Below are 13542 nucleotides of genomic sequence, written 5' to 3' on the forward strand. Positions count from 1 at the left end.
ATGGGGGAGACGCGCTGAGGGGGAGCCAGGATGCCGCGGCCGGGCAGCCGCCGACAGAGGCACCGCTGAAGGGAAGCGAGGAAGAGGAGGAGGAGGAGACCCGCCGGCGGGGGCTTCGGGGCACCGACTCCGCCAGCAGCAGCAGCAGCAACGGCAGCAACGGCCGCCGCGTCCCTGTGTCTCGGCACACGGCGGGGCCGGGAATTGTGGCGTTCTGACCCCTTCCCCCGCGGCCCTTCCGGCTGAGGAGAGCCCCGGGCTCGGCCGCCGCCTCCCCGCCTTCACGAGAAGACCTCGGGGAGGGGGCCCTCCGCCCACTGCCCCCGCGGGGCCGCCGCAGCGGGGCGGCGCGGAGCCTTCCCGCAGCAGCCGCCGGCTCAACGGGCTCCCGGAGCCCCCTCACCTGAGGAGAGACGGGGCCGCCGCCCCGACGGGAGGGTCTCGGGGCTCGCTCCTCTCCCCCCCCGCGGAAGACAACGCTCCGCTTGAAGACTATCGTTTTGTATTTTTATTCCCCCCTCCCCCCTTTCTTTGCCGGTTTCGGTTTTTAAGGAAAAACATTCATTTTTTGTAAGGGACCAGCCCAGCTGCGAGGCCGGTCCCTCCTCGCCTCGCCTCCCCCCACCCGCTCGCAGGGGTCTTGCGGGGTTTAGGCGCGGTGGAGGGGGCCCTCCCTGCCCCGGAACCCCTCTTCCTCCGGCGCTCGGCGATAACTTGGCGGGGTCCGGGCTCCCCTGAAGAGACCCACCCAGCCCGGGGGACTCCGTGGGGCTCCCTCGGCCCCGAAGGACAGCTGGGGGGTGGGGGGGGCGAGCTTCCCTGAAGACACTCTGCGCTTTACCCCTGCCTTCTCCTCCGAAGAGACCGGGGATCGGCCTCCGGGAGACTCGTCCATCCTTCCCCGAAGAGACTTCGAGGGTCACCCGCAATTTCTTCCTTCCACCCTTCTCCCCCTTCTTCCATTCCCCAAGGAAAGATTTTTTTTTTTTTTTACCCAGCAGAGGATATTTTGGTTTCGTCCTCTCTGCCAGGACTATTTCGTTTTGGGGAGGGGGGGGGGGTTTCCACGGGGGAATTTAATCCCCCGCTGGGCTGCTAAGGAGACTTTTGCGGCCTTTCTCTCTCAAGGAACACCTTCCCCCCTTCGCCTGCCCCCGCAGATGTGTTTTTGGGGTGCACCCCAGGACATTTTTCGTGTCCTGCTTTTATGAATTCTCCAGACTCGCCCTCTGGCATCTGAAGTTTGGGTTTATGACATTAAATTTTAATTTATTCGGAATATTTTTGGAGCAGGGGAGAAGAATCTGACCCCCCCCACACCCTGTTGCCCTCGGACTCCGAAGAGACGAGCCTGGATTTTTCTCTCCCACAGCCAATCCTTCCCAGTCATTCCACAATTTGCCCCTTTTCTCGTCTGATGACTAAAGAAACAGGAGGAAGAGGAGGGAGGTTTCTGGATTAAATACCCCCACTGGATTATTTATTTTGTTCCCTACTACTCCTGCTTGGCATCTGAGAAGAGAGGAAGGAGGGATGTCAACTGATTTTTACCCCTAGCCCCCCTGGATTAATTACCCCGGTTTTATTCTCCTGTTGGATCAATTACCCCTTCACCTTACCTCCTCTCCCTCTCCTCCTTATGCGAATGAGAAGACAAGAGGAACAGGGAGGATTTTGATCTTAATCTCCCGTCGTTGGATTACTTACCACCTCCCTCTTTCTGCTCTCCCCTTCCACGGTGGTTTTACCCCCCCCGCGTTTACTATCCATAAGGAGAGAAAACGTTCCGAGTTTCCCTTTAATTTTTTTCTTTTTAAATCATTTTTATTTTTTTTTTCAGATCTGTTTTTTACCCCCTCTCCGGTACCGCTCTCCTCCCGGGTTATTTATCCTGCCACTATTTCGCGTGCCTGTGTGTCCCTATGTAAATCCCTTATTTAATTGTATTATTATTTGTGCGTGTGCAGAGTCCCCCCTCCCCCCTTTCCCTCTCGGTGTCTGTCTCCCTCTCTCTGTCTGTCTCTTTCTTTCTTGTCGGAGGCTGTGGGATAATGGCGTGTGGGTTGTGGCTGTGAGGATGAGTTCCTGCTTCGTGCCGAACGGGGCCAGCCTGGAGGATTGCCATTCCAACCTCTTCTGCCTGGTAAGTGCGGCCACCGGCACACACACACACACGGGTAGACACGGGGTGGGAGAGAGAGGAGGTTTGGGGGAGGGGAGGAAGGGGTAGTGGAAGCAAAGCAGCCATTTTTAGCATAGCTTCTGTTGGATGAGTCCTCAGAGTAGGCCCTGCCTGGAGCCAGCCAACTCTCCCATGCCCCTCTGGTTCCCCCTCCATCGCTGTCTGTCTCGCATTGCCCCTCCCTCCGGTTTCTTCCTGGAGAGTATCCTCCCGGCAACTCGCCTTTTCCCTTTCCTCGCCTGCAACTTTTCCTCCTTTCTCCCCATCTTCCTACCTCTGCTTCTGAGCCAGCTGTTTCTCGCAGGAGGTAAGGAGATCTGAGCCTTCTCCTTTCAGCCCCACGTCTCGGGGAACTTTATCTTTCATGTCCCCACTCGTGACATCCCAGAGAAATTGAGCCGAAACCGCCGTTCTTCCTAGCTTTCAAAGTGATCTCTTTTACTGCTTCTTCTTGTTCTGGAGGTTTGCTTTTGCTGATGCTCCCAGTGAAGCAGTGGTGTCTTGTGTTTTGTTGTGCACCATTTTGTAGTCTTTTTTTTCTTTTTAACCCAAGTATCAAATCGTTCACATTGTTGATTTTGGTAGCCCCCAAAGTAAATTTGATGTAACTGGGCTGTGATGCAATTTCTGGTGGCTGTGCAGAGCTGTTTCATCTGCTTTTTAATGCAAATTAACTGATCTTAGCTGGCTGCCTGGTATTTGTTATTCTGGAGGTTGTTATAAGTAAAAACCTGAGCCAAGCTGTGGTACTAATATTTTCGGGTGGAGGGGAACCTGGACAGCCTGAACATGTCTGCACCAGGCCTGTGGCTCCGTATCAGCAGTACATTTTAAGTCTTGGAGTCTTCCTAAAGTATCAACTGTTACAGAGTAACTTTGGCATAAATAGCTTGTTCTCCTGAAGACAGGAAGGCTGCCATGTTAGGTTTAAATGTTGCAGCAATGGTTTTGTGTGTTGTCATATTGGGAATTAAAAAATAGTGACTTCTTGGAACAAGGTAGGCTGGCATTTGCTCACTTCACCTGAAGAACCCTGGGGGCAGTGCCTCCCCTACATGCCTTAAGATGACTGTCCTCATGTGAAAAAGCTTAGCGTAAAACTTAGTGAGGTATTGCATTGTAGATACACCAGGAATTGTCTATTTCCTGTTACATATAGTAGTAACTCTCTTACTTTGTAAAGCCAAATGAATTTTTGCCTAGAAGAGGATTTAGTGGATCATAATCAACACCGACACAACCCTGATATGTAATTCAATGGTAAAACCAGGATTTAAATTCATAAAATGCGGTGTGAGGAATGAAAGCATGATAGCTTTTGGTAAAATAAGTATACCTGTGTGAGATACAGGGAGTTTTTACAATGAAGAAACTTGTGCTATCTTCCAAAGTACTAGATGACTGGAAGAATGTATGCTTGAGTTAGATTTACTTTATTATCTATTTCCCTAGAGTAATCTTGGGTTGAAAAGCTGGTGTATGCATAAGTGAGCAAAAAGGAAGGCGTTCTTTGCTAAGAGACGTGTTTAATAGATTGGACAGTTGCAGTCTGCAAATAAATATATTATTTTCTTGTCTTTCACTTTTTTATTTTAAATCAAGTCACACTTTTCTCTCTATAATCTTAATGCTGCTTTGCTTTAAACAGCTCTTGCTTTGTTGCGGTTATTGAAGGAGCTTTTAAAATGGGGAGCTTGATTATTTAGAGTTTTATCTTCTAAGCTACACAACAAGTATGGTTTCTGTTAAAAACTTTACTGTATTAATCCTTCCTTTTTCCTTCCACCTGCCTCTTCCTGTGCCACCATCATCATCATCTTGTCATAGCAGGATGTTTCTGTTGGAGGTGTACCTACCCCACTGTCTGACCAGTTGTTCTTTTCCTTCCCTTAGGCTGATCTAACTGGGATTAAATGGAAGCGATATGTATGGCAGGGTCCAACATCTGCCCCGATTCTCTTCCCGGTCACGGAAGAAGACCCTATTTTGAGCAGCTTCAGCCGCTGTCTGAAGGCGGATGTACTCAGTGTTTGGCGCCGAGACCAGAGACCGGGACGCAGGGAGCTATGGATATTTTGGTGGGGTGATGACCCCAACTTTGCTGACCTTATTCATCATGATCTCTCAGGTAGGAGGAAATTAATACCTTCTTTGGTCAGTGAAAGGATGCTTTTACTCAGGGCTGTCTTCTGCCACCCTTAGATAATCTGTTGCCAGCCCTTAGAAAATCTGTACTCACTGGACTGTTGTCTATAGTTAAGATAAATTTATTGCTGCAATCGACACCAGTTTATTATGGCAGCACAGTGTTCCAGCAGCTCCTGTCTGTGTTTAGGTCATCTTGGACTGCTATATTTTAAAGAAACAAGTTTTTGTTCTCCACTTTTTTCTTCTGAAAACAAGCCTATGATTTTTGGCAGCTTCTTCACAAGAAAGCTGTGCCGAAAGCTGTGCCTGTGATTCACAAGTGATGTCTTAAACATGTTTTGATAAGATTCCTTTTGTTGGGCAATTAGAACTTTCAGATTCAAATAGTGAAACCCCATTTTATTATGTAATAAGAATGGTAGAGATCTGGGCAACTTTTGAACCTATGGAGTTGTTTCGATTGGAAGTCAAATCATCAGTGAGAAGCCCTCAAAAGACAGCATCTGGAACTAACTGGCTGTTTGCAAGTGTAGGAATCTCTACACCTTGTATTTTTATTTCTCTCCCTGCCTTTCCCACTGCTCTGAACTTGTACCTGCTTTCGAACTTAGACTTTTGAAAGACTGACAATATTTACATTTCTCAGTAATGTTGTACTTCAAAGTTGGCACCTTGTTTTGAAAATGTTTACTTGGTGATCTCAGTTCCCAAGGTAGATGGCTTTCCAGTTAGTAGGTGGCTTCCCAGTTGCTTATCAGTAAGATGATGAAGTTAGGTTTTCAAACTGTGTAAGTCTAGTGGTGAGACTGTACTAATTCTAGGGGAAAACAAAAAAGTCGTTTCACTCCACTTTCCTTTCAAATAATGTACAGTGTTCAGATTACTGAAGTGTAAAATGAGACCAAGGTTTGGTGACCTGGTAACCAGAAATTGTTAATGCCGTCTGTGTTTGTGGATAAGCTGAAGAACAAATACGTATTTGAAGTACCGCCAGGGAAGTTGACTTGAAGCGGTTTTGTATTGTGTGGAATTTTCTTTCAAAAATAGTGAAAAACGATTGCCTCACTAAAATGATGTTTATTTCTTTGGATAATTGACTTCAAAGATTGGTATGTTGATTGTATTCCTGTCTGTCCTGGCATTACAACTTTGCGTCTTAAATGGCACTTCTACTGTAGGTTACTTGGTATTTTGGTGTATTTAAGGCTTCCTCATTTTGCCTTATGGATAAGCTCAGTCTTGACCTGCAAGGAACATCCTCTTTATGACTGAGGTGTAACTTAGACTAAATGCTGGTTTTGGTCTGGGCCTGCCACGAGCAAAGACCAACAGTTGCGCACAAAGTTATCTGTTGTAGATTTTGTATGCTGTTGTATGGTGGGATTGGATTGCAACAAGTATGTTACGTTATGTTTTGAGTGGAAGATCAAATAAAAGTTAAGCCATTTGGAGGGTTCATTTCTGCACTATGTGGCCACCAAAATAATTTGTTTGACCAGCTTTGCATTCTCTCTTGAATCTATTTGCTAGTGATTTAGTATAGAGGTACCTTTTGAGAATAGTAGTGTTTAGTAGCTGAACGTTTATGCGTTTATGGCATTACGCTTTAAGCGCGTATCATCCTAACTACTTATCAGCTCTTAACCTCTCTTAGGGTATAAGGGAGAGATAGTGGAGGATTAGTCTCCCAGCTGTGTCTTTGCAATTGTTTTGTGTGTTTTCTTTGTTCAGGTCACCTGTGAGCATGTGCACTTCAGTAGAGCTGTTCCACATGTCTGGCTCTTAGATGTTTTTCTACGTCAGTGCTTATCACTCAGGAGACTGTTACCTATTGTCTATGTTCAGCGTGTCTGACGTCTTGGTTTTTGCAGGCATGTTTTTGTCTCCTTTTAATTAAAAGGAGACATTATAGTCTTTTTGAGTGTGTTAGTTTTCTTGGCTGTATTATAAAGTTGATATTAACCAGCTAGATTGTGGAGGAGATGGCTGAAGAGTGCCTGCACTTGGGCTTTTTTCCTTTACACAAAATTTAGTGTGAACCTCATATAAGGAAGAATTATGGCTGAACCCAAACAATGTTATCTGACCTTTGTCACAGACTTAATGGATTTTTTTCATTGGTGGACAATTTCTCCTCCTAATTCCCATTGCCCTGTTCTCCCAATGATTGCCTGTTACATTTTCAATGGGAAAGATAAATCACTTCTTAGGAGAAGCTTGTTACCTGTGGAATTAATTGGACATTGCTGCTGAAGGTTAAGGTGCTGCCTCATTTAGAACTTTTCTACGAGGTAGGTGAAGCTGTAGTTAGAAAGATGCCAGAGCAATGTTAGTAACTTTTGGTTCTGGCTTTGTTTGGTATGAAACGCTGCCTGTTAAGGAGAGGTCAGTATTTTGACAGGTTTTGACTTTTTTTTGGTGATATGTAGTTTCAGCAAACAATGGACGTTCAGTGTCTGGAACACATCTTGGTTATCAACCCTCTGGGATTTGAAGTATGGCAGCCTTCAAGGATTTTTTTGTCCCAAGATCACTTCAAAAGGGAGCATACAGTTTTGTGGGTGTACCATCTCTGCATACCAGATTAAAAGAGAAAAAATGATGTGTCTGTCTCTTCAGCCTGTACATTTAAGAACAAGTTAATTCTTTGCCCTGGCTATATCTGAGTTCTTGTATTAAGCCTTGGGTAGCTGTCTTGTTGATGGTTGGGGATTGTTGTTGCCTGGGGGCATGTCAAAAGGAGACTTGTTCAGAGATGCTGATTGATCAGTAATATTGACTTCACTCTATCATTTTTTTTTCTTTCCCTGGGAAGCTCTTTGCTGTATGTAATACCAAAAAACACATAAGTCTATTTGTACCCCAACATAGCTAGAGGCAGGCAGAAGTTAGTGAAATGTTATTTTATCCCCTAACAACCTCAAAGATTATGTTTTTGTTGTAACAGTGAGGCTTGATTATAGTAAGTCCTGCAACTCAAACCTTAAAGTAGGACATTTCTTTAGATTTCAGAAGGCAATGATCTCTCACTGTCCTGATCAGCAGTTATTTTATCAGATAGCTTCTTGCTTGAAAGTGCTTACCTGTACACTTGGATTTTGTTTTTTACATTGGCAGAAGATGATTTCAGACCTGAGAACATGATGAATTATGTACAAGACATAGCCCCAAGGAAATGGTTACAATTTGTTTAATGCTTGGATAGGGGAATGCTTCTGTATGCTTTTGACCTTCAAACTGCATCTTTTATATAATGAGCTACAAGATGTGCCTTCTTCATTCTGGTGCATATTAAATATTGTTAATTTACTTAAAAAAGTTAGAGTTTTCCTTGTACCTCTCATACAAGGAAGTTTTTGTTTGCCAGTTTTCCTCATGCTTCTACCAGGGATAAATGTATAAAAATAAGGCTAGCCTTAGGTCTTTGCTGGGTGTGTAGGAGAGCTCGAAAGGAGAAAGACCTGTATACTGATGCTTGTCTGTGGGTACTGTATGATAAAACCAGCAGAGACTTCTCTGTTGGGTAATTATTGGTATGTGTGCAGTATAGATCAAACCCTCATCTCCAAACAAACCTGTGAATTGGTTGATTTGTGCTTATGGCAGCACTGAGTGTCTCATTACTTTTAATATAATGGAAACCAGAGTATGAGCCAGTATCATACCCAGGGTTCTGCAGAAAAACCTGCCAGTTGCAAGTAGCTGGCAAAAGGAGCTTTGAAAATATTTCAGCCAGTGGCTTGCCTTTTGTTTTTAAATAACATTGGCTTTGTGAGACCATTTAACTCCTACCAAAACAAACAAACAAAAACCCCAACAAAACCACCAAACCCCACCTTCACGAAAGGATTCCTTCTTAAAAATATTGCACCTAATATAATGCGGTGTGTTTATGTCAACCTGTCTTGTCATGGCTGTGTATGTTCCAGTGGTTGTACTAAGAAGGGATATGAATGTTCCTTGCTTCACTGTGCAGTGATGCTTTAGCATTTCTTTAGTGTTCCATGTTAGAGATGTGGCTATTTAAGCACAACTACTGATAAACATTATGCAAAAATGACCGAAGCAGTCTTTGTGTGTCACCCGGTATGAGTACCAGCTCAAAGGTGAGGTTTAACTTCTTTTTCCTAACCAACATGCATGTGAAGTATCTGTGGAGTAAGGTATTGGTTTGTCACAGTACTTTGTCACAGTAAATGAGGATTTTGCATCATATTACGTTGGTTGTATTTACAATGTCACATGCATAATATATTTGTATAAATAAGAGCAATGGCTGTTGTCACTTGACATCTGATGCTAAGTGCAAGTGAAATATATGTGGAAAGTAAGTGAAAGGGCAATGTAAGCGAAATACATGTTCCAATATCCTCCTCCCTGCTGTCTTTGAGTATTTTCCTATGCACATCTAGCTAGAAAATTTTTCAGCTTTTCTTTTCTTGTGGCCATGCAACCCAGCCAAACTTACATGCAAGAAATAGTGAAGGAAGGCTGTTACCCTCTTGTCCATGTAAACGGGCCTGGCCACACACTTACAAAAAAGCGTACACATTGAAATTTTCAGTATTTAGAAAAATATTCTGCTGGGTAGAGAAAACCTATATATGTGATGCTGGTAAAGGGCTAGCACTGCAAAAGCTAACTTCTGGTGTTGAGTGCTGAGTATTTTGGGTATGGTGTTTTGACCAGTAGCTCCTGTTTTGGCTTCCTTCTCAGTTGATGAAATTTTCCAACTAATTTGGATATCTGAAGTCTTAGATCAAGGCTCTTTTCAATGAATGTAGGTAACGGCTACAGTTGTACTAGAAACAAACTGAACTTGTCTTATTTGGGTTCTTAACTTGGTATGTTTGAATTGTATTGTGTCCCCCATTTTTTTTCCTTGCAAAATCTGATGCTTCTCCCTTATTTCATAAGGGATATAGGCCCTCAATTATTTTTCAGTAGGTTAACTGGGTAATTCTGGGACTGAGCAATTTTATTTAATCTTAATTATTTGAATTTTGAAATCTGTTAAAAATAGGTAACTTGGAGTGTTTCTGTCAGGCTGTTACAATATTGTATACAGCAGCACTTTCATGCTTTGTTCATTATACTTCCCCTGTAATCTGAAGCTTATATAGGAAGTTTGATTGTATAAATCAGTTTTGCATCAGTCTATTTCTATAACTGGCATGGTGTCAAATGATGACAGAAAGGAAGCCTATGATGGTAAGTAATACTTATAAAAGACACGTCTCAGTCGTGATACTACTGAATGGATTTTTCCTCTGTGTAATGGAAGTAACTGGGGGAGGAGGAGAGGAATTGTGGTCCAAATGGGAGGCTTGACTGTGATCTGTTCCTGTGCAAAGGTTCATTGAACATTAGGAAGATACTTTTAATGGTATGGTAAACATATTCAGCCTTTTCAAGAATTGGTGCTTACTGGTGTTTTGCTGATGTGGCCAGCTATGTTTAAAGGAGAAAGGGGGAAAATCCACTTCTTTAAAAATCTTCTTGAAAATGGCATTTTTGATATGGTATATTTATCTGTTGCATTATAGATTAAGAAATTTAAAATTGGTTTTCTTGAAAAAAAGCCTATCCATTCAGCAAAGGTCTGTTTGTTTGTTGGCAATCCTCGATTAATACATTTGGCTAAAGATCTGTTACCATATCTGGCAACAAATATGATTTAGAACATCTGACTTTAATTAAATGGAAAAGTTTAAAGATACTGTTTTTTCATTAAAAATTGTAAAGCTTTTGTACTCTGAGCATGCTTCTGAACTGCCTCACCACACACTTGTTCGAGAGCACCAGACAGACAGGAGGACATAATCAGTAAAAATCAACTTCAATGTTTCAGGTAAACTGTGCGAAGAATGTAAAGTAGAACATAAAAGTACTGAAAGCAAATAGCCTCCTACAACCCTGTCATTAAAACTGGATGGTGGTAACATCAAGGAGGTGTTGTCTGAGAAAGTTTTTTGTGTATGAAAATTGCTTTTTCCTGGCCATTGTTTCCATTAATTCTTCACTTCCTGAGAATTTTTAAGCTTTGTTTAAGGAAAAATCTTTGCCTGATAAGTGGTGTAAAGAGAGTGAGAACTGAATTTGTTAGCGTGAGATGACATGTGTATAACTTTTTAAATGGTTGTCATGAAAGTATATTGCATATATTATATATTAATATATATTAATATATTGCAGTATATTGCATATATTAATATATTGCAGTATATTACACTGTAGTAGGCAATTCCATTCTGAAAGGAACAGAGGGCCCGATATGCAGAGTTGACCCTCATCACAGGAAGTGTGTAATCTGCCTGGAGCCCGGATCAGGGATATCACCAGGGCGCTCCCCAACCTGGTGCACCCGACAGACTACTACCCGCTGCTGGTCTTCCAGACGGGTGAGAGGGAAGCTGCTTCCCGCAGTCTGAGGGGGATGAAGAAAGACTACAGGGCCTTGGGGCAGATGGTGAGAGACTCTGGGGCTCAAGTGATCTTCTCTTCACTCCTTCCATCTTCCATTGATGATGTGGGACTGAATGGGAAAATTCAGTCCATAAACAATTGGCTTCGAGGCTGGTGCTGCAGGCAGGGCTTTGGATTCTTTGATAACAGCTGGTTTTATAGGGCACCAGTCTGGACATTGGCATGTGGGAAAGGTTTATCGCACAGAGGCAAAAGGATGCTGGGCCATGAATTAGCAGGGCTCATTTGGAGAGCTTTAAACTAGATTTGAAGGGGGATGGGGTTGTAGCTGGGCTTGCCTCAGTGGGACAGCACTCCAGAATTGATGAAGACTGGGAGGCCTCCTGTAATCCTAGGGTGAAATTGGTGTGCTCAGCTTGCTCCCTGAAATGTCTGTACACCAATGCGCGCAGCATGGGAAATAAGCAGGAGGAGCTAGAAACCTGTGTTAAGTCAGGAGATTATGACATGGTGGCAATTACAGAGACGTGGTGGGACAGCTCACATGACTGGAATATAGTCATGGAGGGCTATGTCCTTTTCAGGAAAGACAGGCCAGCCAAGCGGGGTGGTGGGGTTGCTCTTTATGTGCGAGAGCAGCTACAATGCGTTGAGTTCTGTCCGGGGACAGATGATGAGCGAGTTGAGAGTCTGTGGGTGAGAATTAAGGGGCAGGCTGGCAGGGGCGATACTGTTGTGGGGGTCTGTTACAGGCCACCGGATCAGGGTGAGGAAGTTGATGAGGCCTTCTACAGGCAGCTGAGAGCGGCCTCACAGTCACAGGCCGTGGTCGTCGTGGGGGATTTTAACTTCCCTGATGTTTGCTGGAAGGACTACTCGGCAACCCAGCCGCAGTCCAGGAGGTTCCCTCCAGTGTATGGATGATAACTTCCTCATGCAAATGGTGGATGAGCCAACCAGGAGAGGTGCGCTGCTGGATCTCATCCTCACTAACAAGGAGGGTCTGGTTGAAGGAGTGAAGGTTGAGGGCTGCCTTGGTTGCAGTGACCACGAGATGGTGGAATTCAGGATCTTGTGTGGTAGGGCCAGTAGAATAGCAAGTAGAATTGCAACCCTGGACTTTAGCAGGGCAAACTTAGGCCTCTTCAAGCAATTGCTAGGGGAAATTCCATGGACTAGGCTGCTTGAAGGTAAAGGGGCCCAAGATAGTTGGTTGATGTTCAAGGACTGCTTTTTCCGAGCTCAAGATCAGAGCATCCCGACACGTAGGAAGTCAAGGAAGAGGGTCAGGAGACCTGCGTGGCTAAATAGGGAATTGCTGGGTATGCTGAAGTGGAAGAGAAGAGTTTACAGGTCATGGAAGGAAGGGCTGGCCACTTGGGAGGAATATAAGGCTGCTGCTAGAGGATGTAGGAAAGCAGCTAGGATGACTAAGGCCTCCTTGGAATTAAAGCTGGCGAGAGGGGTCAAGGACAGCAGAAAGAGCTTTTTCAAATACATGGCAGATAAAACTAACACCAGAGGCAATGTTGGCCCGCTGATGAACGGGACGGGTGCCCTGGTGACAGAAGATACAGAGATGGCAGTTACTGAATGCCTTCTTTGTCTCTGTCTACTCTGCCGGAGGCAGTCCTGAAGAGCCCTGTACCGCTGAGACCTCAGATGAAGACAGGTCAACGGAGCGGTTTGCCTTAGTCGATGAGGAATGGGTTAGAGACCAGTTGAGCAATCTGGACATCCATAAATCCATGGGTCCAGATGGGATGCATCCGTGGGTGCTGAGGGAACTGGCGGAGGTCATTGCTAGACCGCTCTCCATCATCTTTACCAAGTCTTGGGAAACGGGAGAGGTGCCTGAGGACTGGAGGAAAGCAAATGTCACTCTTGTCTTCAAAAAGGGCAAGAAGGAGGACCCGGGTAACTATAGACCAGTCAGCCTCACCTCCATTCCTGGGAAAGTGATGGAACACCTCATCCTTGGAGCCACCCTAAGGCATATCAAGGATAAGAGGGTTATGAGGGGCAGTCAGCATGGCTTCACCAAGGGGAAGTCATGCTTGACCAATCTTTTATGAGGAAATAACACGGTGGATGGATGATGGCAGAGCGGTGGATGTGGTCTACCTTGACTTCAGCAAAGCGTTTGACACAGTCTCCCACAGCATCCTTGCAGCTAAATTGAGGAAGTGTGGTTGCAATGATCCGGCAGCTGAGGTGACTCTGCGGCGGCCCAAGGAAGAAAAAGCCAGAGAGTTGTAGTCTATGGGGCAGAGTCTAGTTGGAGCCCTGTATCTAGTGGAGTGCCTCAAGGGTCGGTAATGGGACCAGTATTATTTAATATATTCATCAATGATTTAGATGAGGGAATTGAATGTACTATCAGCAAGTTTGCTGATGACACTAAGCTGGGAGGAGTGGCCGACACGCCAGAAGGCTGTGCTGCCATCCAGCGAGACCTGGACAGGCTGGAGAGTTGGGCAGGGAATAACTTCATGAAATATAACAAGGGAACGTGTAGAGTCCTGCATCTGGGCAGGAACAGCCCCAGGTTCCAGTATAGGTTAGGGAACGACCTGTTAGAAAGCAGTGTAGGGGAGAGGGACCTGGGGGTCCTGGTGGACGACAGGATGACCATGAGCCAACACTGTGCCCTTGTGGCCAAGAAGGCCAGTGGCATCCTGGGGTGTATTAGAAGGGGGGTGGTTAGTAGGTCGAGAGAGGTCCTCCTTCCCCTATTCCCACCTTGTCCTGGCCACTTTTCGCATCTGGAAATATTGTGTCCAGTT

At 45.0% G+C, this 13542-nt stretch overlaps 1 protein-coding gene across 1 annotated transcript in view; it reads left to right on the forward strand.

Moving 5' to 3' along the window:
• Window positions 1-1763: 1763 nt before the first annotated feature.
• The window catches only part of MED13 (mediator complex subunit 13), a 55058-nt gene continuing 43279 nt past the window's right edge, over window positions 1764-13542 (forward strand). The window contains exons 1-2 of the mRNA XM_061368390.1: window positions 1764-2143; window positions 4076-4310. Of these exons, the coding sequence (XP_061224374.1) occupies window positions 2078-2143; window positions 4076-4310 (301 nt within the window). The 5' untranslated portion in view covers window positions 1764-2077. The remainder of the gene's footprint in view (window positions 2144-4075; window positions 4311-13542) is intronic.

This window comes from Neopsephotus bourkii, unplaced genomic scaffold, assembly GCF_033783945.1.
Source record: "Neopsephotus bourkii isolate Nb327-2 ecotype Australia unplaced genomic scaffold, CSIRO-AGI_Nbou_v1 NB_140, whole genome shotgun sequence".
NCBI lineage: Eukaryota > Metazoa > Chordata > Aves > Psittaciformes > Psittacidae > Neopsephotus > Neopsephotus bourkii.